The following is a 26,888-nucleotide window of genomic DNA, read 5'->3' as shown; positions in this document are numbered from 1 at the left end:
ATTTGAGCTTCGCTGGCCTATTCCTAATTGCCCCCGAGAAGGTGAGCCACCTCCCTGAACCACTTGCAGTCTTTGTATCGGTATACCCGCAGTACTGTCAATGAGAGAATTCCAGGATTTTGACACAACAATGGCGCAGGAACAATGATAAAGCTCCAAGTCTGGATTCTGTGTGATTGAAAGGGGAATTTGCAGATGGTGGTGTTGCTTGTCCTTCTGGGTGGTAGTGATCTGAAGGTTGGAAGTTACTGCTGAAGGACCCTTGGTGAGGTGTTTCAGTGTATCTTGTAGATGGTAAGAACTGCTGCCAGTATGCGTGTTGGTGGAGGGCGTGAAAGTTTTAAAGTGATGAATGGGATGCCAATCAACTGGATTGCTTTGTCCTACATAGCATTAAACTTCTTGAAAGTTGTTGGGCGAGGGGGAAAAGGGCAGCCCAAGTGCTGGCTCCCCAACTGGTGAGGGTCAAGTCACAGATTAGTTCTTCTGCATGGGCCTTATATGAGGATTTTGGTGAGGTGGCATACAGGAGAATGTTGCTGGTCATAGAGATACTTTGTGTGTTGGCAGTCCTGTCACAGAGCATTGTCACTGTGAAAGAGCACGGAGGAAGTACACACAAAGCGCTGTCTCACAAGAAAGAGTGTGAATAGGCAATGTTGCATCTCCTGTAACCTGCAGGGGAAAGTGTCAGAAAGTGCTGGTGGAAAAAATAAATCAAGGTGTTAAGAAAGGAGTGATACCTTCAAGGAAGAAAGAAGAAGAACTATTTGGAGGAATTTTGTTGGAAGTAGCAGATGTGTTGGCTAACAGAGGATGGAGAGTGGATGGGAGAGACTGGAGAATGGGAACAGGAATGCACACAGTAAATGCAACAGGTATGTTTTCATCTGTTATTGAGTGCAGAGCTCACTTTGCTTTTCATGGTGACCGCATCTTTTATTTCCAGAAGTAAAAGTTGATATCTACTCGTGGCTTTATGTTTTAAAGCCATTTAAAGCTTTTGTGGTCAACAGTAATTTAAAAAAAAAACATTTTATTAAGGTATTTTTAATTTTATAATAATAACAGTAACAACAACAGTAATCAATGCAAATCCAAATATAAACATATAGCATAAATCATCTCCCTCCCTAACAAGTCCCTCCTCCCCTAAACAGAAAATAGCCTAACTCCCCGCCCCCTCCCCTTTTAAATTTTTTGCCTCTGCTGACTGTTAATTTCCCCCGAAGAAGTCGACAAACGGCTGCCACCTCTGAACGAACCCTAGCATTGACCCTCTTAGGGTGAACTTGATTTTCTCAAGACTGAGAAACCCAGCCATGTCGCTAACCCAGGTCTCTGATTTCAGGGACTTCGAGTCCCTCCACACTAGCAATATCCGTCTCCGGGCTACCAGGGAGGCAAAGGCCAAGACATCGGCCTCTCTCGCCCCCTGGACTCCCAGATCTTCCGACACTCTAAAAATCGCCACCTCTGGACTCGGCACCACCCGCATTTTCAGCACCGTGGACATGACATCTGCAAAATCCTGCCAGAATCCCCTAAGCTTCGGACATGCCCAAAACATGTGGACATGATTTGCTGGCCCCCTCGCACACCTGTCCTCTACCCCAAAAAACTTGCTCATCTGGGCCACCGTCATGTGTGCCCGGTGAACTACCTTAAATTGTATCAGGCTGAGCCTGGCACATGATGAGGACGTATTGACTACTCAAGGCATCCGCCCACAGACCTGCCTCTATCTCTCCCCCTAGCTCATCTTCCCATTTGCCCTTTAGCTCCTCTGTCTGAGTTACCTCCGACTCCATGAGTTCTTTGCAGATATCCGATACCTTCCCCTACCCCACCCCCGTTCTAGAAACCACCCTGTCCTGTATCCCCCGTGGCGGTAGGAGCGGAAAGATCGAAACCTGCCTTCATATAAAATCCAGTGCCTGCAGATACCTGAATCCGTTTCCTGCTGGCAATTCAAATTTCTCCTCTAAATCCTTCAAACAGGGGAAGCTCCCATCTATGAATAAATCCCCCATCCTCTCGATCCCAGGTCTCTGCCACCTCCGAAACCCCCCATCCAGCCTTCCTGGTGCAAACCGATGATTGTTACAAATTGGAGCCCAGACCAATGCTCCCTCCACTCTCATGTGCTTCCTCCACTGCCCCCAGACTCTCAGGGCCGCCACTACCACCGGGCTTGTGGAGTACCACCCTCCCCACCCCCCCACTACCCACTTCCTAATCATGGCTATATTTGCCGCTTAGTAATAGTCGCTAAAGTTCGGCAGCGCCAGCCCACCCTCCCCTCGACTACGCTCCAGCAACACTTTCTTCACTCGCGGGGTTTTACCCGCCCACACAAAACCCAAGATCACCTTGTTTACCCGTTTAAAAAGGCTCTCGGGATAAAGATGGGGAGGCAGTGGAAAACAAACAGAGATCTGGGGAGGACCGTCATTTTCACGGTCTGTACCCTCCCCGCCAGTGTCAGCGGGAGCATGTCCCACCTTCTAAAATCCTCCTTCATTTGTTCTACTAGCCGGGTCAGGTTTAGCTTATTTAATGTCTCCCATTCCTGTGCCACCTGGATCGCCAAATAGCGGAATCTCTCCCACCACACTAAACGACAGCTCTCCCAGTCTCCTCTCCTGCCCCCTTGTCTGGATCGCAAATATCTCACTTTTGCCGATATTCAATTTATACCCTGAAAACCGGCCAAATTCTCCTAAGATCCGCATAATCTCCCCCATCCCCCCTAACGGGTCAGAAATATACAAGAGCAGGTTGTCAGTGTACAGCGAGACCCTGTTCCACCCCCCTCCCCTTCCAGTCCCTAGATGCTCTTAGCGCTATCGCCAGTGGCTCTATGGCCAGAATAAACAACAGTGGGGAGAGGGGGCACCCTTCCCTTGTCCCTCGTTGCAGCTTAAAATAGCCCAACATTAGCCGATTTGTTTGTACACTTGCTACTGGTGCCTGGTACAGCAGCCGAACCCAGTCAGTGAAGCCCTGCCCAAACCCGAACCGTCCTACACCTCCCACAAATAATTCCACTGCACCTGGTCAAAGGTCTTTTCCGCGTCCATCGCAACCACTACCTCCACCTCCCTCCCCTTTGAGGGCATCATGATAACATTTAAGAGCCTTCTGGCGTTGGCCGTTAGCTGCCTGCCCTTAACAAACCCCGTCTCGTCTTCCCCTATCACCTCCGGGACACAGTCTTCTATCCTTGAGGCCAAGATTTTAGCCAACAGTTTTGCATCAACATTCAACAGGGAGATTGGCCTGTGTGACCCGCATAACTCTGGGTCCTTCTCCCGCTTCAGGATCAGTGAGATCGAGGCCTGCGACATTGTTGGGGGAATGACACCCCGTTCCCTTGCCTAATTAAATGCCCGCACAAGCAGCGGGCCCAGCACCTCAGAGAACTACTTGTAGAATTCCACTGGGTACCTTCCGGTCCCGGGGCCTTACCCAACTGCATGGCCTCCAGCCCCTCTGCTATTTCTTCAATTCCAATCAGGGCTCCCAACCCCTCCACCTACCCTTCCTCCACCCTCGGAAACTCCAGCCCACCCAGGAACTGCCTCATCCCCTCAACCCCAGCTGGGGGTTCCGACTCGTATAGCCGGCTATAAAACTCCTTAAACACCCCGTTCACCCCTGCTGGGTCCAAGACCGTGTTCCCTCCTCTGTCCTTCACTCTCCCTATCTCCCTGGCTGCCTCCCTTTTCCTCAGCTGGCGTGCAAGCATCCTGCTGGCCGTTTCTCCATACTCGTACATCGCCCCCCTCGCCTTCCTCAATTGCTCCACCGCCTTCCCTGTAGATAAAAGACCAAACTCCATGTAGCTTCTGCCGCTCCTTCAATAACCCTGCCTCCTGGGCCTCTGAATATCCGCTCCACCGTTTTCCTATGGGCCCTTATCGAGATTAGCTCCCCGCTAACCACTGCCTTCAGCACTTGCAAACCTTCCGAGACCTCCCCCGTCATTTATTTCCAGATAGTTCTGGATGGACTCCCTCACCCGCCTACGCACCCCCTCATCCGCCAACAGCCCCACGTCCAATCTCCATTGCGGGTGCTGACCGCCCTCCTTGCTCACTCGTAAATCCACCCAATGTGGGGCATGGTCCGACACAGCAATTGCCGAATACCACCCCCCCCCACGTCGATCAGCCATCACCCTTCTGCGGCCAGCCTCCAGCTCACGTCCCTCGCCTCTGTCGGCCCTCCCTCGGGCATCCACCAGTGAAATCTCAGTGTTGAATGTTTAGTTACTACTTTACAAAAACGTATTGTAAATATGCTGCAGTAAATATTACATCAACATTCTGTTAGCAGAGTGATAGAAGTTTACGTCAGCATAAGCAGACAATCCAGCAAAGACATTGGAAAGGAAAATTGAAGACTTAGTCATATAAGGTGATTCAATATTTGTTTGTGGTGCAACATAGTCAAAAGACATCTATGATAAATGAATTTTAAGCATCTACAATGTTTTCATTTAAATTGATGATGCATTGTTCCATTTTGTACTTGATCTCCTGTAGAAATTGTGTGCTGTTTTGAAATGAAAGGTTATTGAAGAATCAGGATACTAATCTATTCAGTCTGTATGGCCTATTTTGATGGAATCAGTTCTTAATGTCAAGGCCACTGGTTTTCACTTTTCAAGAAAAAGATGAAAAGAAACTGAGAAAGCAATCTCCAGGCATTGAAACCTGACTAAGTATAAACTTCAGTCCCTTTTGTAGATGTGTTTTCAATGAAAATAGATGGAATGCTCGACCAGGATCCCATTTAGTCGAAATGGAAATTTAACTTGCAGAATTCAAGTTAAACTCTGCAAATTCCGACAATCTGAAATAAAATAAGAAACTGCTGGAACTGTACAGCTGATCGAGACAGAGGAGTAAGTTTGAAGTCATTTTCTCCAAACTTTGGTTCGAACAATTCTTGGTATCTCAGTATCAATGGCAGAACAACTTTCATTGATTTACATTGTTGCAGGAAACCATTCTAAAGTGGTCCAAAGAAGTGTAATCAGACAGAAATGGACTGGTGTAAAGACAACATAGAAAGTTTGGTCAAAGATGTTGGTTTTAAAGAAGACAGAGGCTTAGAGGGTTAGGGAAGGAATTTAAAGTGTAATACCGAGACACTGAAGGCACAGTTGTCATTGATAAGGCAAAAGTAGATACAAGAGGTCAGAGTCGAAAGACTGAAGAAAGTTACAGAGAACCAAAAATAAATCAAAGCCTTCTTCTCCTCACTCACGAACGGATTTTATGAAGGGTGATGTGAGTGCTGAAATTATTGCAGTTATTTTCTTAAAGGTCTATGTTTGTGTTTTTAACTTTTATTTTGATGCATTATTCAGCATTTTGGAGTACACTTGTTTGTAGGTACGTGCATATCTCATAATAGTCTCTATTTATGTAACCGCTCTAATTCTTATTTATGAAAAAAAAAATTTAGAGTACCCAATTCTTTTTTTTCCAATTAAGGGACAACTTAGTGTGGCCAATCTTCCTACCCTGCGCATATTTTGGGTTGTGGGTGTGAGACCCATGCAGACACGGGGAGAATGTGCAAACTCCATACAAACAGTGACCCAGAGCCAGGATTGAACCCGGGTCGTCGGCGCCGTGAGAACATAAGAACTAGGAGCAGGAGTAGGCCATCTGGCTCTTCAATGAGATCATGGCTGATCTTTTGTGGACTCAGCTCCACTTTCCCACCCGAACACCATAACCCTTTATTCCTTTATTCAAATAACCATCTATCTTTATCTTGAAAGCATTTAATGAAGGAGCCTCAACTGCTTCACTGGGCAGGGAATTCCATAGGTTCACAACCCTTTGGGTGAAAAAGTTTTGGACTCAACTACTTCCTGTGGTAACACGGTAGCAAGGGGCAGGATGGTAGCATTGTGGTAGCACAATTGCTTCACAGCTCCAGGGTTCCAGGTTCGATTCCGGCTTGGGTCACTGTCTGTGCGGAGTCGGCACATCCTCCCCGTGTGTGCGTGGGTTTCCTCCGGGTGCTCTGGTTTCCTCCCACAGTCCAAAGATGTGCAGGTTAGGTGGATTGGCCATGATAAATTGTCCTTAGTGTTGGATGGGGGTTATGGGGATGAGGTGGAGGTGTTGACCTTGGGTAAGGTGCTCTTTCCAAGAGCCGGTGCAGACTTGATGGGCCGAATGGCCTCCTTCTGCACTGTAAATTCTATAACGAATTCCACAGGCTCACCACTCTCTGGGTGAAGAAATCTTTCGTCATCTCTGTCCTAAACGATCTACCCCGTATCCTCAGACGGTGCTCCCTGGTTCTGGACACACCCACCATCGGGAACATCCTTCATGCATCTACCCTGTCCAGTCCTGTTAGAATTTTATTGGTTTTTATGAGATTGCCCCCCATTCTTCTGAACTCTAGCGAATACAATCCTAACCGATTCAATCTCTCCTCGTACGTCAGTCCCGCCATCCCAGGAATCAGTCCGGTAAACCTTCACTGCACTCCTCTATAACTAGAATGCCCTTTTTCAGATAAGGAGACCAAAACTGCACACAATATTCCAGGTGTGGCCTCACCAAGGCCCTGTATAATTGCAGCATTACATCCCTGCTCCTATACTCGAATCCTCAAGGCCAGCATACCATTTGCCTCTTTTACCACCGGCTCTACCTGCTTACCTTCAGTGACTGGTGTCAGAGGACACCCGGGTCTTGTTGCACATTCTCTTCTCCTAATTTATGGGCATTCAGACAATAATCTGCTTTCTTGTTTTTGCTACCAAAGCGGATAACCTCACATTTATCCCCATTATATTGCATCTACCACTCATTTGCCCACTCACTCAACTTGTCCAAGTCACACTGAAAGATCTCTGCATCCTCTTCACAGCTCACCCTCCCACCCAACTTGGTGTAATTTGCAAATTTGGAGAAATTACATTTTGTTCCCTCATCTAAATCATTAATATATGCTGTGAATAGCCGGGGTCCTAGCACCGATCCCTGCGGTACCCCAGTAGTCACTGCCTACTAATTTGAAAATGACCCATTAATTCCTACTCTTTGTTTCCTCTCTGCCATCCAGTTTTCTATCCATCTCAATACATGACACCCAATCCCATGCGCTTTAATTTTACACGCTAATCTTTTATGCGGGACTTTGTCAAAAGCCTTCTGAAAGTCCAAATGCACCACATCCACTGGCTCTCCTTCACTGGATTGGATTGGTTTATTGTCACGTGTACTGAGGTGCAGTGAAAAGTATTGTTCTGTGTACAGTTCAGGCAGATCATTCTGTACATAAAAAGAAAATACACAATAGGGCAAACATAAAATACACAATGTAAATACATAGCCTCAAGCATTGGGTGAAGCTACAGGAGTGTAGTACTACTCAGTAGAGAAGATGTGTGAAGTGATCAGATCAGTCCATAAGTCCATCAGTCTATAAGAGGGTCGTTTAGGAGTCTGGTAACAGTGGGGAAGAAGCCGTTTTTGAATCTACTCGTGCGTGTTCTCAGACTTTTGTATCTTCTGCCTGATGGTAGATGTTGTAAGAGTGAGTAAGCAGGGTGGGATGAGTCATTGATTATGCTGCCTGCTTTCCCAAGATGTGGAGATGCTGGCGTTGGACTGGGGTGAGCACAGTAAGAAGTCTTACAACACCAGGTTAAAGTCTAACAGGTTTGTTTTGATATCACTAGCTTTCGGAGCGCTGCTCCTTCTTCAGGTGAATGAAGAGGTATGTTCCAGAAACATATATATATAGACAGATTCAAAGATGCCAGACAATGCTTGGGATGCGAGCATTAGCAGGTGATCAACCTTTACAGATCCAGAGATGGGGTAACCCCAGATTAAAGAGGTGTGAATTGTGTCAAGCCAGGACAGTTGGTAGGATTTCGCAGGCCAGATGGTGGGGGATGAATGTAATGCGACATGAATCCCAGGTCCCGGTTGAGGCCGCACTCATGTGTGCGGAACTTGGCTATAAGTTTCTGCTCGGCGATTCTGCGTTGTCGCGCGTCCTGAAGGCCGCCTTGGAGAACGCTTACCCGGAGATCAGAGGCTGAATGCCCTTGACTGCTGAAGTGTTCCCCGACTGGAAGGGAACATTCCTGCCTGGTGATTGTCGCGCGATGTCCATTCATTCGTTGTCGTAGCGTCTGTATGGTCTCGCCAATGTACCATGCTTTGGGACATCCTTCCCTGCAGCGTATGAGGTAGACAACGTTGGCCGAGTCGCATGAGTATGTACCGCGTACCTGGTGGGTGGTGTTCTCACGTGTAATGGTGGTATCCATGTCGATGATCTGGCACGTCTTGCAGAGATTGCCATGGCAGGGTTGTGTGGTGTCGTGGTCACTTTTCTCTCTCTGAAGTACCACACTTGCAGAGTGGGCCGTGTGCTCCCCATACCACAATCTATTAAAAGTTGTGGGTCAGGTGAACTCCATGAAACTCCATGATACACTTTGGAGTTCTCTAAACCCTGATCCATAACAAAAGCCTTGCCACAACCGACGAGAGTCCGTGACGTTAGTCTGTGACTCTAGCTTGGTCTGATATTCTCTCTTGGCATCCTTGATGACTTTGTGGAGGTTGTACCTGGATTTCTTGTATAGGTCACGGTCGCATTACTTGAACGCATCAGACCTGTCCTTCAGTAGGGAGTCAATCTCCCGATTAAGCCATGGTTTCTGTTTGGGGAATGTATGTACTACTTTCTTTGGCATCAATTCTACTAGTTACTACATCCTCGAAGAATTCCAGTAGATTTGTCAAGCATGATTTCCACTTCGTAAATCCATGCTGACTGTGTCCAATCCTGCCACTGTTTTCAAAGTGCTCTGCTATAAAATCTTTGATGATGGATTCTAGAATTTTCCCCACTACTGACATCAGACTGTGTTCTTCTACTTTGGACTCTAGGCGTGGGACTTGGCTCATATACCGACTGTAGATATACTCTGGTTTCTGCTCAATACTTGTTTATTTGTACTACATCAAAACAGGTTACAGACTAGGCATGTTGCTTCTAGGCATGGTTTCAACTACTCTTGAGAGTCTCTGACACATGACTGACCGGTGTCAGTGGTAGATCATCATCTACGCCGTACATTAGCATATCCCTTCAAATTGCACCTCACCACCCCTCTCCCCCCATCCTCCCTTTGCGCGAGGGAGGGCACGATTTAACAGGGAAAAAACAGTACCGTTTGGGGCACATTTAACCACCCCACTATCAAATGGGATACTTTTTTTTCAGCCTCTGTGAGGAGTGCCCTGCCGAGGCCACACTTACCTGCAGCTCAGCTCGTCAGTGCAGGAAGAGATTGAGGTGTCATTTTTAAATGTCTCCCCGATCTCTGGGTCCCCCTTGGATGCCCCATCCCGCGGCCTCTGGACCCCCCCCCCACCCCCCCCCCCCCCCTTCCCTCACTCCCAACATACCCGGGCCTGATCCCTGGCAATGACAACCTGGCATCTGAGCACCTTGGCACTGCCAGCCTGTCGCCCTGGCAGTGGCCAAGCCAGGGTGCCCAGGTGGCAGTGCACACATGCCAGCGGGAGTGCCAGGGTATCACCTTGCCCAGAACCCGCTCACCTGCTGCCTCAGATGGCCTGAGTGACCCCTCGCAGGTGCCATTACGCATTTATGTGGACCACTGCTAAATGGCGCCATGGTGGTCTCCCAGGCACAGGCATTCAATCCCAGGCCTTGGGAGCATCAGGTGCCGACGTATTTAAGCGAGTCTACCTGCTTAAATATGCAAATCTGCATCCCGCCCAGTGAGGGCAAGATCCAGATTGCGACGTCTCGGGAGATCTTGTTACATCTAATGGGGCATCCCAAGTGTCGTAAATCTTGAGTGGTCCCTCGCGACATTTAACTGCTTCGTCATGTCCTGAGTTGGATGCAACAAATCCGTTCGATCAGACCCAGAGAGACGAACCAGTTTTGGTCTCGTTATTTAAGGAAGGATGTAAATGTGTTGGAGCCAGTTCAGAGGAGGTTTACTAGATTGGTGCCTAGAATGAGTGGGTTGTCTTATGAGAAAAGGTTGGACAGACTGGGTCTGTTTCCACTGGAGTTCAGAAGATTGAGGGGTGACTTGATTGAAGTGTATAAGAACCTGAACAGTCTTGATCAGGGTATTCCCTCATGTGGGTGAGTCCAGAACGAGGGGCCACTGTTTTGGGATGGTTCTTTTTTAAAAAAAATATGTTTTATTGAAATTTTGTTCCCAAACAACAATTTTTCCCCTCTTACAAAGCAAACGCAACAATAACAATACAGAAATTTTTAACAATACACAAGTAACAAAACCCCTTTATCTTTGACCTAAACTAAACTAAACCACCCCCCCCCTTCCCCCTGGGTTGCTGCTGCTGGTCATCTGTCTTCCCTCTAACGTTCCCCTAGGTATGTTCCTGTGCTGTACATTTCTTTGTTCTTTGTTCTTTGTTTGTAGTCGAGAAATGGCTGCCACCGCCTGGTGAACCCTTGAGCCGATCCTCTCAGGGCAAACTTTATCTGCTCCAGTTTAATGAACCCCGCCATATCATTTACCCAGGCCTCCAGTCCGGGGGGTTTCGCCTCCTTCCACATGAGTAGGATCCTGCGCCGGGCTACTCGGGACGCAAAGGCCACAACGCCGGCCTCTTTCGCCTCCTGCACTCCTGGCTCTTCCGCAACTCCAAATAGAGCTAACCCCCAGCCTGGTTTGACCCGGGCCTTCACCACCCGCGAAATCACTCCCGTCACTCCCTTCCAATACCCTTCCAGTGCCGGACACGCCCAAAACATATGTGCGTGGTTTGCCGGGCTCCCGCCACACCTCCTACATTTGTCCTCCACTCCAAAGAACCTGCTCAATCTTGCTCCCGTTATGTGTGCTCTATGTAGCACCTTAAAGTGAATCAGGCAAAGCCTGGCGCATGAGGAAGAGGAATTTACCCTGCTTAGGGCATCAGCCCACATACCCTCCTCTATCTCCTCCCCTAGTTCTTCTTCCCACTTTCCTTTTAGTTCGCCCACCGACTCCTCCCCCTCTTCCCTCATCTCTCGGTAAATCTCTGACACCTTGCCCTCTCCGACCCACACCCCTGAAAGCACCCTGTCCTGTATCCCCTGTGTCGGGAGCAACGGAAATTCCCTCACCTGTTGTCTAGTAAACGCCCTCACCTGCATATATCTCAAGAAATTTCCCCGGGGCAACTTATACTTTTCCTCCAATGCTCCCAAGCTCGCAAAAGTCCCATCTATAAATAAATCTCCCACCCTCCTAATTCCCAACTGGTACCAGCTCTGAAATCCTCCATCCATTCTTCCTGGGGCGAACCTATGGTTGTTCCTGATTGGGGACCCCACCAGGGCTCCCCGCACCCCTCTCTGTCGCCTCCTCTGTCCCCAGATATTCAATGTTGCCGCCACCACCGGGTTCGTGGTAAACTTTTTAGGTGAGATCGGTAGCGGCGCCGTCACCAGCGCCTCTAAACTCGTCCCTTTACAGGACTTTCTCTCCAGTCTTTTCCACGCCGCTCCCTCACCCTCCATCATCCATTTACGTATCATTGCCACATTGGCGGCCCAATAGTAATCGCCCAAGTTCGGTAGTGCCAATCCTCCTCTGTCCCTACTACGCTGAAGGAACCCCCTCCTTACTCTCGGAACTTTCCCTGCCCACACGAAGCTCGTGATGCTCCTGTCTATTTTATTAAAAAAGGTCTTGGTGATTAGTATAGGGAGACATTGAAATACAAATAAGAACCTCGGGAGGACCATCATCTTAATTGCTTGCACCCTGCCCGCCAGCGATAGAGGCTGCATGTCCCACCTCTTGAAGTCCTCCTCCATTTGTTCAACCAACCGTGTCAGATTAAGTTTGTGCAAGGTTCCCCAGCTCCGAGCGATCTGAATCCCCAGGTATCGGAAGTTTCTTTCCACTTTTCTTAGAGGCAAGCCTTCTATCTCTCTACTCTGGTCCCCTGGATGTATCACAAATAATTCACTCTTCCCCATGTTTAGCCTATACCCCGAGAAATCCCCGAACCCCCTCAAAATTCGCATAACCTCTATCATCCCCCCCGCTGGGTCCGACACGTATAACAATAGGTCATCCGCGTATAACGAGACTCGGTGTTCTTCTCCCCCTCTAATCACCCCTCTCCATTTCCTGGAGTCTCTCAACGCCATGGCCAGAGGTTCAATTGCCAACGCGAACAACAATGGAGACAGCGGGCATCCCTGTCTTGTTCCCCTATATAGTCGGAAATACTCCGATCTATGTCGACCTGTAACTACGCTTGCCATTGGAGCCCCATAAAGAAGTTTAACCCAGCTAATAAACCCGTTCCCAAACCCAAACCTCCTTAACACTTCCCATAAATACTCCCACTCCACCCTATCAAATGCCTTCTCTGCGTCCATTGCCGCCACTATCTCTGCCTCCCCCTCCACTGGGGGCATCATTATCACCCCTAATAGTCGTCGCACGTTAACATTCAGTTGTCTCCCTTTTACGAACCCTGTCTGGTCTTCGTGCACCACCCCCGGGACACAGTCCTCTATCCTCGATGCCAGTACCTTTGCCAACAATTTGGCGTCCACGTTCAATAATGAAATGGGTCTATAGGACCCGCACTGCAACGGATCTTTATCCCTCTTCAAAATTAACGATATCGTCGCCTCCGACATCGTCGGGGGTAGAGTCCCCCCTTTCCTGGCCTCATTGAACGTCCTCACCATCAACGGGGCCAACAAGTCCACATATTTTCTGTAATACTCCACCGGGAACCCGTCTGGTCCTGGGGCCTTCCCTGCTTGCATGCTTCCCAGTCCCTTAATAACCTCGTCCACCCCAATCGGTGCCCCCAGGCCTACCACCCCCCGCTCCTCCACTTTCGGGAACCTCAATTGGTCCAGGAACTGCCGCATCCCCTCCTCTCCCTTTGGGGGTTGAGACCTATACAGTTCCTCATAGAAGGTCTTGAACACCTCATTTATCTTTCCTGCCCTTCGCACCGTGTCTCCCCTTTCGTCTCTAATTCTTCCTATCTCCCTCGCTGCTGCCCTCTTTCGCAATTGATGAGCCAACAGGCGACTAGCCTTTTCCCCATATTCATACCTCCTCCCCTGTGCCTTCCTCCACAGCACCTCCGCCTTTCTGGTGGTCAGAAGGTCAAATTCCGTCTGGAGTCGTCTCCTCTCCCTGTACAATTCCTCCTCCGGGGTCTCTGCAAATTCCCTATCCACCCTTAAAATCTCCCCCAGTAATCTTTCCCTTTCCTTGGCCTCTGTTTTCCTTTTGTGGGCCCCAATGGAGATCAGCTCTCCTCTGACCACCGCTTTTAGTGCTTCCCATACCACTCCCACAGGGACCTCGCCGTCGTCATTGACCTCCAGGTATCTCTCAATACACCCCCGCACTCTTGCACACACTCCCTCATCCGCCATCAGTCCCACATCTAATCGCCGGAGTGTTCTTTGCTCCCTTTCCTCTCCTAATTCCAGGTCCACCCAATGTGGGGCATGATCCGAAACCGCTATGGCTGAGTACTCAACTTCTTACACCCTAGAGATCAACGACCTTCCCAAAACAAAAAAATCTATCCGGGAGTACACTTTATGGATTTTGGGATGGTTCTGTTAGGACTGAGATGATGAGGAGAACATTTTTCTCTCAGAGGGTTGTGCAACTTTGGAATTCTCTGCTTCAGGAGGCAGTGGATGCGGCGTCACTGAATATTTTTGAGGTGAAGATAGATAGATCCTTGTTCGCAGTGGTGTAGTAGGATGCAGGAGCTCTATAAGAAAACATGGTGGCTCTATCATTTCTAAATCTACTGATATCTTGTTTTCCTATGTATTAATCATTTGAGTCACCAAACATCAGTAAAACTATGCTTTTTAAGTGAAAAATATTAGTGCCAGGAGGCATTTTATTTCAAAACATGTGGTATTTTGAATCATTGAATCATTTTGTGTAACTAGAATTTCATTGTGCAATATTTAATCATTTTACAAAATCCTATTAAAAGCATGAATTATAGAAGATATCTGACTGGGAGGTGGTAAGTGGAGAGAATCACTGCTTTTTATGATTTATATTTATAACCTAGACATGGGTGTGATGAACGGTTACTGCCTTGTCATAATGTACGCTGATGTCCCCTTTAAGACCGGGCATGGAACCCTGGGGACTCTGCCTCTGGCTCCGCCCATCTGTGAGTCATATAAAAAAGGGGCTGCCTTGTGGACTGTGCAGCAGTTAGCACATGTCTCGGCTCTCGCATAGTTCTTAGTCTATTAAAGCCTTCTTTACCGTTTACACTCTAAGCGTCGTTATTGAGGGTACCACAATGGGTGTACAGGCACAATTTCAAAATTTGACAATGATTCAAGACTTAGAAGTCTTGTGAACTGAGGAGGGTAGTGCTAAACTTCAAGAGGACATCGACGGTTTCATGGAACGGGCAGATACATGGCAGATTAAATTTAATGTGGAGAAGTGTTATTTTATTCAGAAGAACGAGGAGAGGTGATAGAAAATAAAGGAAAATAAATTCTAAAGGAATGCAGGTGCAGAGGGATCTGGGTGTAAATGAGCATAAATTATTTAAGGTTGCAGGTTAGGTTGAGAAAGCAGTCAATAAATTACACTGAATCTTGCATTTTACACACAGCGGCACAGGGTACAAAAGCAATTAAGTTATCAACCTTCATAAAACACTGGCTCAGTCTCAATGGGAAGGATGTGAAGGTTTTAGAAAGGGTGCAGAAAAGATTTACGAGAATGGTTCCGAGGATGAGAGACTCCAGTTATGTGGATAGATTGGTGAAGCTGGGGTTGTTCTCCTTGGAGAAGAGAAGGTTGAGAGGAGATTTGTCAAAATTAAAATCATGTGGGTCTAGTGAGTGTGAAGTGGGAGCAACTATTTCCAACAGCAGAAGGTTGAGAATTCAAAGCTGACTAACAAGAACCACAGGCGATATGAGGAAAAACCTCTTTAAGCAACAAGTAGTTTGGATCTGGAATGCACTGCTGAGTGTGTGGTGGAGATTCAATTGCAGTTTTCAAAAGGGAACTGGATGAATTTCTGAAGAGAAAAGATTTTCCTGGGCTACAGGAAAAAAGGTGGAGTAGTGGGGATAGTTGAGTTTCTGTTGCCGAGAACTGACATAATGACAATGTGCTGAATAGCCTCTTCTGTGCTGTAACTATTCTATGATTCTAGTATAGTTAAGTTCAAGAAAGTTGATTAACACATGAGGAAGAAAGAAGCTGAAGGTTATCCTGATAGTGTGATCAAGAAGAGTGGGATGAGGTCCGATATGGGACATAAATACCAACATAGATGGGGTGGGCCAAATGACCTATTTCTGAGCTGTATATTGCATGTAAAGCTGTCAACAGGGAATACAAACACTATCCACCACTCACATTCTCAGGCCATCACAGCTAAAGAATTAAAGTAAAACACTCTCTCTCCCAACTCCCCCACACTCTCTCTGCCCCTCACACACTCTCTCAGCCCCTCCCATACTCTCTCTCCCAACTACCCCCCACTCTCTCTGCCCCCCCCCACACTCTCTCTGCCCCTCCCACACTCTCTCTGCCCCACCCACACTCTCTCTGCTCCTCCCACATTCTCTCTGCCCCTCCCACACTCTCTCTGCCCCACCCACACTCTCTCTGCTCCTCCCACACTCTCTCGGCCCCTCCCACACTCTCTCTGCCCCACCCACACTCTCTCTGCTCCTCCCACACTCTCTCTGCCCCTCACACACTCTCTCTGCCCCTCCCACACTCTCTCTGCCCCTCCCACACTCTCTGCTCCTCACACACTCTCTCTGCCCCTCCCACACTCTCTCTGCCCCTCCCACGCTCTCTCTGCCCCCACACACTCCCTGCCCCCCCACACTCTCTCTGCTCCTCCCACACTCTCTCTGCCCCTCCCACACTCTGCCCCTCCCACACACTCTCTGCCCCTCCCACACTCTGCTCCTCCCACACTCTCTCTGCCCCTCCCACACTCTCTGCTCCTCCCACTCTCTCTGCCCCTCCCACACACTCTCTGCCCCTCCCACACTCTCTCTGCCCCACCCACACTCTCTCTGCTCCTCCCACACGCTCTCTGTTCCTCCCACACTCTCTCTGCCCCTCCCACACTCTCTCTGCCCCTCCCACACTCTCTCTGCCTCTCCCACACTCTCTCTGCCCCTCACACACTCTCTCTGCCCCTCCCACACTCTCTGCTCCTCACACACTCTCTCTGCCCCTCCCACACTCTCTCTGCCCCTCCCACCCTCTCTCTGCTCCTCCCACACACTCCCTGCCCCTCCCACACTCTCTCTGCTCCTCCCACACTCTCTCTGCCCCTCCCACACTCTCTCTGCCCCTCCCACACTCTGCTCCTCCCACACTCTCTCTGCCCCTCCCACACTCTCTGCTCCTCCCACACTCTCTCTGCCCCTCCCACACACTCTCTGCCCCTCCCACACTCTCTCTGCCCCACCCACACTCTCTCTGCTCCTCCCACACGCTCTCTGCTCCTCCCACACTCTCTCTGCCCCTCCCACACTCTCTCTGCCCCTCCCACACTCTCTCTGCTCCTCACACACTCTCTCTGCCCCTCCCACACTCTCTCTGCCCCGCCCACACTCTCCCTGCCCCTCCCACACTCTGCTCCACACTCTCTCTGCTCCACACTCTCTCTGCCCCTCCCACACTCTCCCTGCCCCTCCCACACTCTCTCTGCCCCTCCCACACTCTCTCTGCCCCTCCCACACTCTCTGCTCCTCACACACTCTCTTTGCCCCTCCCACACTCTCTCTGCCCCTCCCACACTCTCTCTGCCCCTCCCACACTCTCTCTGCTCCACACTCTCTCTGCCCCTCCCACACTCTCCCTGCCCCTCTCACACTCTCTCTGCCCTCGCACACTCTCTCTGCTCCTCACACACTCTCTCTGCTCCACACTCTCTCTGCCCCTCCCACACTCTCCCTGCCCCTCCCATACTCTCTCTGCCCCTCTCACACTCTCTCTGCCCTCCCACACTCTCTCTGCTCCTCACACACTCTCTCTGCCCCTCCCACACTCTGCCTCGCCCACACTCTCTCTGCCCCTCCCACACTCTCTGCCCCTCCCACATTCTCCCTGCCCCTCCCACACTCTCTCTGCCCCTCCCACACTCTCTCTGCCCTCCCACACTCTCTTGCCCCCAATGCCCTCGCACTCTCTCTCCCACAGTCTCCAGTCACTTACTCAGACGCTACTGGGCTCCATTACTCCGGGAGCCTTGCCTGTGTCCATTGACCTGCTGCTTGATGACTTAGTTGGGTCTGCGAGATGAATGACCTTCTGCTTTACACATACTATTTTTTCAATCTTCTTAAGATTCAAGATGGCCCTGTGTGTTTACAACTCTAATATGTGTGTTCAATTCCACCTCCAGGATGAGGAATGTTAATTTGTTTGCATTGAAAATAATTTGTTCATTATAATCTGGTTGTAGATAATTTGGCTGACTAGGTTTGGCTAGTGGAGCCAGAACATGCTTTCATTGTTGTTATCACCTATGAGTCACTGATCCATGAAAGCTGAATAAAAACTTCACCACCTCAGTTTAGGTTCTCAACGTTGCATAACTTTTCTAGTTCCCACAGCCTGAGGCTGCTAAAACTTTTTTTTTGAGATCGCATCATTTTCATACTGAGCACATTTTGTCCTGACTAAAGCTAACCGTGGAGTGTGGGTTAGTTCGCTGCTACTTTTGTCAATCTGAAAAATATGGGGTGGGATTCTGCGTCCAGCGATGCCAGAATCGCGGAACGCGATTGGGCGGAGAATCACGCATGAACATGAGGTGAAAATCATGGCCAGTGCAAGGTGCCTGACGGAATGCCATGCTCTGGTGCTTCGACAGCGGCGTCAATGCATTCAACTCTGCACTTACAGTAAACACCATTGGAAAATCATTACTGAACCTGACCATTCTCTGGGGCCTTCGCCATGCTCTGCCGCCATCAGGAGGAATTACTGTTGGTGGGCTTCACTTGTGGTTTTAAAAATCAAGAAACAGGCGCCATGGCTGCTGAGGGAGAGAGGAGGAGGCAGGACATCTTCCCAGAGGCGTGACTGTGGGTTGCCGGACCTGCCACAGGGCTGGCTGGTGGAGGGGGGGAGGAAGGTGGCGTCTGCCAGGGCCGCGTGAAGGGGGGGGGGGGGTGACCGTGGGCCCCGATTTCCCACCCCAGGACCAAGGTGTCCAGGCATGGACTGCCACTGCCGTAGCCTGTAAGACAGCCGTCTTGCTGCACACCCCACTGACTGCCCAACGTGGCTGATGGGTGCGCAGAATGACACTGACCGTATGGTTGCCCCACCCCCACACTCCACCCCACCGATCACACTCAGCCCCCACAGACAGAACCAGATGCCACCTGCCTGCGGGGCATCATGCAGCCCACCCAAGGGGGACGCGACCACTGTAGCCCCTCCAGGAGGATGCCAGCAGGCGGCCGCAGAGCGTACCGCTAGCACCGGATGCCGGGTAACGGCAGGGCCAGGGGTGGGGTGTGGGGGGCAGAGTGCCAGGGGCTTGGGGTGGACTCTCCCTACTGCACCTGCAGGCGGTGGATGGTTGGTGACAGCCCCTCATGTAGTCCCCGGCTCTGTGTCTGCATCTCCATTATTGATGGGACTGTCCATTCCAGAAGCCTGAGATCCGTCTGGACGCAGCTAGTCACTAGGGTCGTGCTGCCCTTCAATCGTCTGTCGCCGGGGATTCCTACCTCTGCCTGATGTACCACAGCACCCGTGTGGTCCGCACCAGAGGTGCCCCAGGAGTCTCTTCACTAAAATGCCCAACTGAGGTTGTCTGAGAGGCTGAAGGCTGTTGGAGACAGCTGTGACAGGAAGTCAGTGTCGTCTCCGGACTGGTTCTCCAGGGTATCTCGGTGTGGTGTGGGGGGTGAGGGGTGTTGGATGGGTGGTGAGGGCACCGGGGTTGCAGTTGGGGCAATGTTGGAGAAAAGGCACCAGTTTTGCAGTTGGGGGATTGGTGTGGAAGGCAACAGGGACAGGGCTCAACCCCTCCCCCACCCTGAACAGGGCTCCCCCCTTCCCCCACCCTGAACAGGGCTCACCCCCTCCCCCACCCTGAACATTCCCTCACCCTGAACAGGGCTCACCCCCTCCCCCACCCTGAACAGGGCTCACCCCCTCCCCCACCCTGAACAGGGCTCACCCCTCCCCCACTCTGAACAGGGCTCACTCCCTCCCCCACCCTGAACATTCCCTCACCCTGAACAGGGCTCACCCCCTCCTCCACGCTGAACAGGGCTCACCCCCTCCCCCACCCTGAACAGGGCTCACCCCTCCCCCACTCTGAACAGGGCTCACCCCCTCCCCCACCCTGAACATTCCCTCACCCTCAACAGGGCTCACCCCCTCCCACACCCTGAACAGGGCTCACCACCTCCCCCACCCTGAACAGGGCTGACCCCCTCCCTGAACAGGGCTGACCCCTCCCCCACCCTGAACAGAGCTCACCCCCTCCCCCTCCCTGAACAGGGCTCACCTCCTCCCCCTCCCTGAACAGGGCTCACCCCCTCCCCCACGCTGAACAGGGCTCACCCCCTCCCCCACCCTGAACAGGGCTCCCCCCTCCCCCCCCAACCCCACCCTGAACAGGGCTCACCCCCTCCCCCACCCTGAACATTCCCTCACCCTGAACAGGGCTCACCCCCTCCCCCACCCTGAACAGGGCTCACCCCTCCCCCTCTCTGAACAGGGCTCACCCCTCCCCCACCCTGAGCATTCCCTCACCCTGAACAGGGCTCACCCCCTCCCCCACCCTGAACAGGGCTCACCCCCTCCCCCACCCTGAACATTCCCTCACCCTCAACAGGGCTCACCCCCTCCCACACCCTGAACAGGGCTCACCCCCTCCCCCACCCTGAACAGGGCTGACCCCCTCCCTGAACAGGGCTGACCCCTCCCCCACCCTGAACAGAGCTCACCCCCTCCCCCTCCCTGAACAGGGCTCACCTCCTCCCCCTCCCTGAACAGGGCTCACTCCCTCCCCCTCCCTGAACAGGGCTCACCCCCTCCCCCACCCTGAACAGGGCTGACCCCCTCCCTGAACAGGGCTGACCCCTCCCCCACCCTGAACAGAGCTCACCCCCTCCCCCACCCTGAACAGGGCTGACCCCCTCCCTGAACAGGGCTGACCCCTCCCCCACCCTGAACAGAGCTCACCCCCTCCCCCTCCCTGAACAGGGCTCACCTCCTCCCCCTCCCTGAACAGGGCTCACCCCCTCCCCCTCCCTGAACAGGGCTCACCCCCTCCCCCACCCTGAACAGGGCTCACCCCCTCCCCCACCCTGAACAGGGCTCACCCCCTCCCCCTCCCTGAACAGGGCTCACCCCCTCCCACACCCTGAACAGGGCTCACCCCCTCCCCACCCTGAACAGGGCTGACCCCCTCCCTGAACAGGGCTGACCCCTCCCCCACCCTGAACAGAGCTCACCCCCTCCCCCTCCCTGAACAGGGCTCACCTCCTCCCCCTCCCTGAACAGGGCTCACCCCCTCCCCCTCCCTGAACAGGGCTCACCCCCTCCCCCACCCTGAACAGGGCTCACCCCCTCCCCCACCCTGAACAGGGCTCACCCCCTCCCCCTCCCTGAACAGGGCTCACCCCCTCCCCCACCCTGAACAGGGCTCACCCCCTCCCCCTCCCTGAACAGGGCTCACCCCCTCCCCCACCCTGAACAGGGCTCACCCCCTCCCGCACCCTGAACAGGGCTCCCCCCTCCCCCACCCTGAACTGGGCTCACCCCCCCACTCCCACCCCAACCTGAACAGTGCTCACCCCCTCCCCCCCCAACGCCACCATGAACAGGGCTCACCCCCCCCCCCCCAACGCCACCTTGAACAGGGCTCACCCTCCCCCCACCCTGAACAGGGCTCACCCCCCCAACCCCACCCTGAACAGGGCTCCCCCCCCCACCCTGAACAGTGCTCACCCCCCTCCCCCACCCTGAACAGGGCTGACCCCCTCCTCCACCCTGAACAGAGCTCACCCCCTCCCCCTCCCTGAACAGGGCTCACCTCCTCCCCCACCCTGAACAGGGCTCACCCCCTCCCCCACCCTGAACAGAGCTCACCCCCTCCACCACCGTGAACAGGGCTCACCCCCTCCCCCTCCCTGAATAGGGCTCACCCCCTCCCCCATCCTGAACAGGGCTCACCCCCCCCCCACCCCACCCTGAACAGTGCTCACCCCCTCCCCCTCCCTGAACAGGGCTCACCCCCTCCCCCACCCTGAACAGGGCTCACCCCCCCGCCTGAACAGTGTTCACCCCCCCCCCCCCCACCCTGAACAGTGCTCACCCCCCTCCCCCACCCTGAACAGGGCTCATCCCCTCCCCCACCCTCAACAGAGCTCACCCCCTCCACCACCGTGAACAGGGCTCACCCCCTCCCCCTCCCTGAACAGGGCTCACCCCCTCCCCCACCCTGAACAGTGCTCCACCTCCCCCACCCTGAACAGGGCTCACCCGCCCTGAACAAGGCTAACCCCACCCGGAACAGGGCTCACCCCCTCCCCCATCCTGAACAGGGCTCACACCCCCCCCCCAACCCCACCCTGAACAGGGCTCCCCCCCCTCCCCACCCTGAACAATGCTCACCCCCCTCCCCCACCCTGAACAGGGCTGACCCCCTCCCCCACCCTGAACAGAGCTCACCCCCTCTCCCTCCCGGAACAGGGCTCACCCCCTCCCCCTCCCTGAACAGGGCTCACCCCCTCCCCCACCCTGAACAGTGCTCACCCCCCTCCCCCACCCTGAACAGGGCTGACCCCCTCCCCCACCCTGAACAGAGCTCACTCCCTGTCCCTCCCTGAACAGGGCTCACCTCCCCCACCCTGAACAGGGCTCACCTCCTCCCCCACCCGGAACAGGGCTCACCTCCTCCCCCACCCGGAACAGGGCTCACCCCCTCCCCTTCCTTGAACAGGGCTCACCCCCTCCCCCACCCTGAAAAGGGCTCACCCCTCCCCCACCCTGAACAGGGCTCCCCCCTCCCCCTCCCTGAACAGGGCTCACCCCCTCCCCCACCCTGAACAGGGCTCACCTCCTCCCCCACCCTGAACAGAGCTCACCCCCTCTCCCTCCCGGAACAGGGCTCACCCCCTCCCCCTCCCTGAACAGGGCTCACCCCCTCCCCCACCCTGAACAGTGCTCACCCCCCTCCCCCACCCTGAACAGGGCTGACCCCCTCCCCCACCCTGAACAGAGCTCACTCCCTCTCCCTCCCTGAACAGGGCTCACCTCCCCCACCCTGAACAGGGCTCACCTCCTCCCCCACCCGGAACAGGGCTCACCTCCTCCCCCACCCGGAACAGGGCTCACCCCCTCCCCCTCCCTGAACAGGGCTCACCCCCTCCCCCACCCTGAAAAGGGCTCACCCCCTCCCCCACCCTGAACAGGGCTCACCGCCTCCACCACCGTGAACAGGGCTCAGCCCCTCCCCCTCCCTGAACAGGGCTCACCCCCTCCCTCTCCCTGAACAGGGCTCACCCCCTCCCCCACCCTGAACAGGGCTCACCTCCTCCCCCACCCGGAACAGGGCTCACCTCCTCCCCCACCCTGAACAGGGCTCACCTCCTCCCCCACCCTGAACAGGGCTCATCCCCTCCCCCTCCCTGAACAGGGCTCACCCCCTCCCCCACCCTGAACAGTGCTCCCCCTCCCCCACCCTGAACAGGGCTCACCCCCCCCCTGAACAGGGCTAACCCCACCCTGAACAGGGCTCACCCCCTCCCCCATCCTGAACAGGGCTCACACCCCCCCAACCCCACCCTGAACAGGGCTCCCCCCCCCCCCCCCCCCCGCCTGAACAGTGTTCACCCCCCCCCCCCACCCTGAACAGTGCTCACCCCCCTCCCCCACCCTGAACAGAGCTCACCCCCTCTCCCTCCCTGAACAGAGCTCACCCCCTCTCCCTCCCTGAACAGGGCTCACCTCCTCCCCCACCCGGAACAAGGCTCACCCCCTCCCCCTCCCTGAACAGGGCTCACCCCCTCCCCCACCCTGAACAGGGCTCACCCCCTCCACCACCGTGAACAGAGCTCACCCCCTCCCCCTCCCTGAACAGGGCTCATCCCCTCCCCCTCCCTGAACAGGGCTCACCTCCTCCCCCTCCCTGAACAGAGCTCACCCCCTACCCCTCCCTGAACAGGGCTCACCTCCTCCCCCTCCCTGAACAGTGCTCCCCCTCCCACACCCTGAACAGGGCTCACCCCCCCACCCACCCCACCCTGAACAGTGCTCACCCCCTCCCCCTCCCTGAACAGGGCTCACCCCCTCCCCCCCCTGAACAGGGCTCACCACACCCTGAACAGGGCTCACCCCTCCCCCCCCACACTGAACAGGGCTCACCCCCCCCAACCCCACCCTGAACAGGCCTCCCCCCCCCCCCCCCCCCCGCCTGAACAGTGCTCACCCCCCTCCCCCACCCTGAACAGGGGTCACCCCCTCCCACAACCTGGAGAGGGCTCAGATATTCCTGAACCCTGGACTGTGTTGAATCCTTCCAAGGCGTCAAATGATGCTCACCTCCTACCCCCATACTCCCCGGAACATTGTCGACCCCTCCCACACCCCGACGTCCAATTGATCATCCAAATCCCTGGCTCCTGTCCAGCCCAAGTCGGAAGAGTAGCATTTTGGGAGAGTGTGGGATTTTGGGCAGAGGGTTGGTTGTGCCTCTCTGTGTTTATGTGGGAAGAGCGGGGGTGAACACTGTTCAGGGTGCGAGGGGGCGGTGAAGAAAGTCAGTGGGTGAGGAAGAGGCTCAACATTGTCAAGTGTGAAGGAAAGGCATGTGATCCCTTTTGGGGGTGAGAAAGGGGGTGAACCTTGTCAGGACTGAGGGGTTTAGCACTGTCAGGTGAGGCTACGCAGTTTAGGATGTTGACAGCTGAAGGAGGGGATGCAGAGCTCGGGGCTACCCGATCAGCGAGGGGCCATTGCTCGCCAGCAGGAAATCGAGGCCTCAGCGGGGAGAAACTCCCAGAGGCCCAAAAAAACTGTAAAGTGCCGGTGAATGGCGGGGTGAACTTCGGTGCTGCTACCGCTGAGAAACATCCTGCCAAACGTGCCCGAAATTGAATTTAATTTCAACTGAATCGCGCCCTACAACCTCCAAACAATGATAAACATGTCATGGATCACAATGAATTTAACATTGTAAATTTCTGTCTCATTTTATATCTCGTCTTTTACTTTAGATATTTGGGCAATTGGATGCATTTTCGCAGAACTTCTAACGTCAGAACCCATCTTTCATTGCCGCCAGGAAGATATCAAAACAAGTAACCCATTTCATCATGACCAGCTGGATCGTATTTTCAGTGTTATGGGATTTCCTGCTGGTGAGATTGTTTAGTTGATGCAAGCTATAATTTGTAGTAGAAAATAGGTTTGATGTAGTTCACAAAAGAACTCTGGTCTGTGTGGTGTTGGGTGCTCTGAGGTACAGACGAACCAACACGGTTGCGATTGGTACAACGCAGTTTTATTCCAACTTGTTATTTACAGATCTGTCTTGGTACTCAGCACGTGGTGACTGTGTGAGTGTCTTGTTAATCAGGTCCTGTCCTTGTCCTGTCTCCAGATGGACTGTCCACCAGGTGTCGTGTTTCTTGTCTTATACTGTGTCTGCCCTTGTCTGTGATTGGCTGTCGTGTTATGTGTGCTAATTGGTCTGTTGGTCTGTCTATCATGATGTGTGTGTTTGAATATCATGACATCCCCCCTTTTTTACAAGATTATGTGCCTACGTGGTTATAAATATGATGTGTCCTGAGTGCAGCTAAAGGTGTGTGTGCGTGATATTTATAGCATGTACATGTGGCGTAACTATATACATGGGGCGATGTCAGGTGTGGCATGCCAACAAGGTTGTACCATAACAAAAGATGAAAAACTTTGAAGTGTGGTCCAGTCAAACGAGATCTGGAACGATAAAACAGTAACATGTTACAATACAATAGTTGCTAAACTTTGACGTGTGAACAGTCTCATAAGTCCAGTCTAGTAGGTGGGCGACGAATTCGGGTTGACCGCCTCAAGGGTGGGTCGAGAACCACTGGCTGAGGTGCGAGCCTGGCCACGGGTGGCGACAGAAGTGGCATGGTATATGGCAGCTCCACGAAGTCACTATCAGGAACCATTGGAGGACACGGCGTCTGTGTGTGGTTCCGTTGCGAGCGTGGAAGTAGGCGAAGGGCTCGCCGATTGCGCCTACGCACCGATCCATCCGTCATGCGTACCAGGAACGAGGTGGAGTCTTTTTCTGTTTATGTTTGTGGTGGTGCTGTCGGATGTCATCTTGTAGCTGATGGGTCGTTGACATTGAAGAGGTACCATCAACAATACCATTCAAGGTCATGGATGTGCCAGATGTTGAAGTCGGATGAGACTGTGCATACTGGTTCTGGCCACATGCTGTGCTGGAAGGGTGATTCTGCTGAGAAGCGTTGAAGCATGTCGATTTGGAGACAGAATTGCTGCTCGCATCAATGTCTGGTGATGGTGTGAAACTAGAACCTTGCATCTGATAGGAATATGCTATCTGGCCAGGCTGTGGTGCAGCAAATCCTGGGCAGTAACTAAGGCATCCAGTCTGTAGTGCAGATTGCGCTGGCGGTAGTCCTCCTTCGGTCTTGATTCCATTAGTGGGCAATCCGTAGTGCTGGCCTGTTTGAGAATATGCTGCATAGACTGCTGGCTGCTGCAGGCTTGAACACTGGGTTTGTCCAGCATGAGCTGTCATTGGCCGCACTGTCGGTGTGGAACAAATGTGTGGACATAGCTGTGGTGAAAATTGGTGTATTCCTCTTGGACTGTAGCTGCTGCTTGTTATTGCTGACCCAGTGTGATTGTCACGTGATCCATCTCCTGTCGTTGTGGCATCTGCTGTCACCCTGAGCGTGCCATCACTGAGTTGCGACACTGCCTGTCTGGAGTAAAGTCTGGCTTATGTGAATCAGAGTCGACGTTTGGTTGCTCCCCATCTGGAGTCTGGTCTGTTTTTTTGTTGATGCTCCCCGTCCGGAGTCTTTGCAGGTTCACTGGAGTCAGCTGAGATTTCTTGAAGCTGCACTTCTGGAGTCGGAACATGCAGGAATGCATTGACTAGTGGAGAGGTTCAAGCAATTGAGGGTGGAAGTAGTGTGGTGTCACTGTAGTCACCAGTGGTCTCACCGTGATCGTCGAGTGCCTCTGTACGCACTAGCTGAGGTCTGTCACTTTGCACCTTTTGCATGGGAAGTGGGATGCTGTCGTCACTCGTTTCACATACCGTGGGTAGATCTTCAGTCGCTGCTTGCTGTTCACTAGAGTTGGGTAAATTGTCAGAGTTTTCATCTGGTGGTGCAAACCATGTGGGTGGACTGTCATTGTCTTGCCGTTGTCCTTCATTTGGGCTTTTCTTCTGTGGAATTTTAAATCTTCTCCCAGACATTACAGAACTTTGTTCATTTCCCTCAATTTCTCCCGTATGTAGGGCATCAAATGTTGGATCCAATGTTTCTTTCGTCATTGTACTAGTTTCCAAAGAACAGTCCGTTTCAATTTTCTTCTCAGTTACTTCATATGTATCCTTTTCTAATGTACATGCCTTCATAGTCTCTGGGTCTGATTTTGCTGGGACTGGCATAGTCACAGTCTCTCTTTTACTGTTCTCAATTGCCCACATTCTACTCCCCAGACATAAATGCTTAATCTCTGGAGTTAATGTGGTACAATGGATAATCGGGTCGACCTTATCTGCATCTTCACCATCACTGGA

At 52.8% G+C, this 26,888-nt stretch overlaps 1 protein-coding gene across 1 annotated transcript in view; it reads left to right on the top strand.

Moving 5' to 3' along the window:
- The window catches only part of cdk19 (cyclin dependent kinase 19), a 509,018-nt gene that overhangs the window by 260,130 nt on the left and 222,000 nt on the right, over window positions 1-26,888 (top strand). Inside the window, exon 7 of the mRNA XM_072500031.1 lies at window positions 24,325-24,468. Within this exon, the coding sequence (XP_072356132.1) occupies window positions 24,325-24,468 (144 nt within the window). The remainder of the gene's footprint in view (window positions 1-24,324; window positions 24,469-26,888) is intronic.

Source organism: Scyliorhinus torazame, chromosome 4 (genome assembly GCF_047496885.1).
Source record: "Scyliorhinus torazame isolate Kashiwa2021f chromosome 4, sScyTor2.1, whole genome shotgun sequence".
Lineage (NCBI taxonomy): Eukaryota > Metazoa > Chordata > Chondrichthyes > Carcharhiniformes > Scyliorhinidae > Scyliorhinus > Scyliorhinus torazame.
Note: the sequence above shows the minus strand (reverse complement) of the source record. Positions and strands in the feature narration are given on the sequence as shown.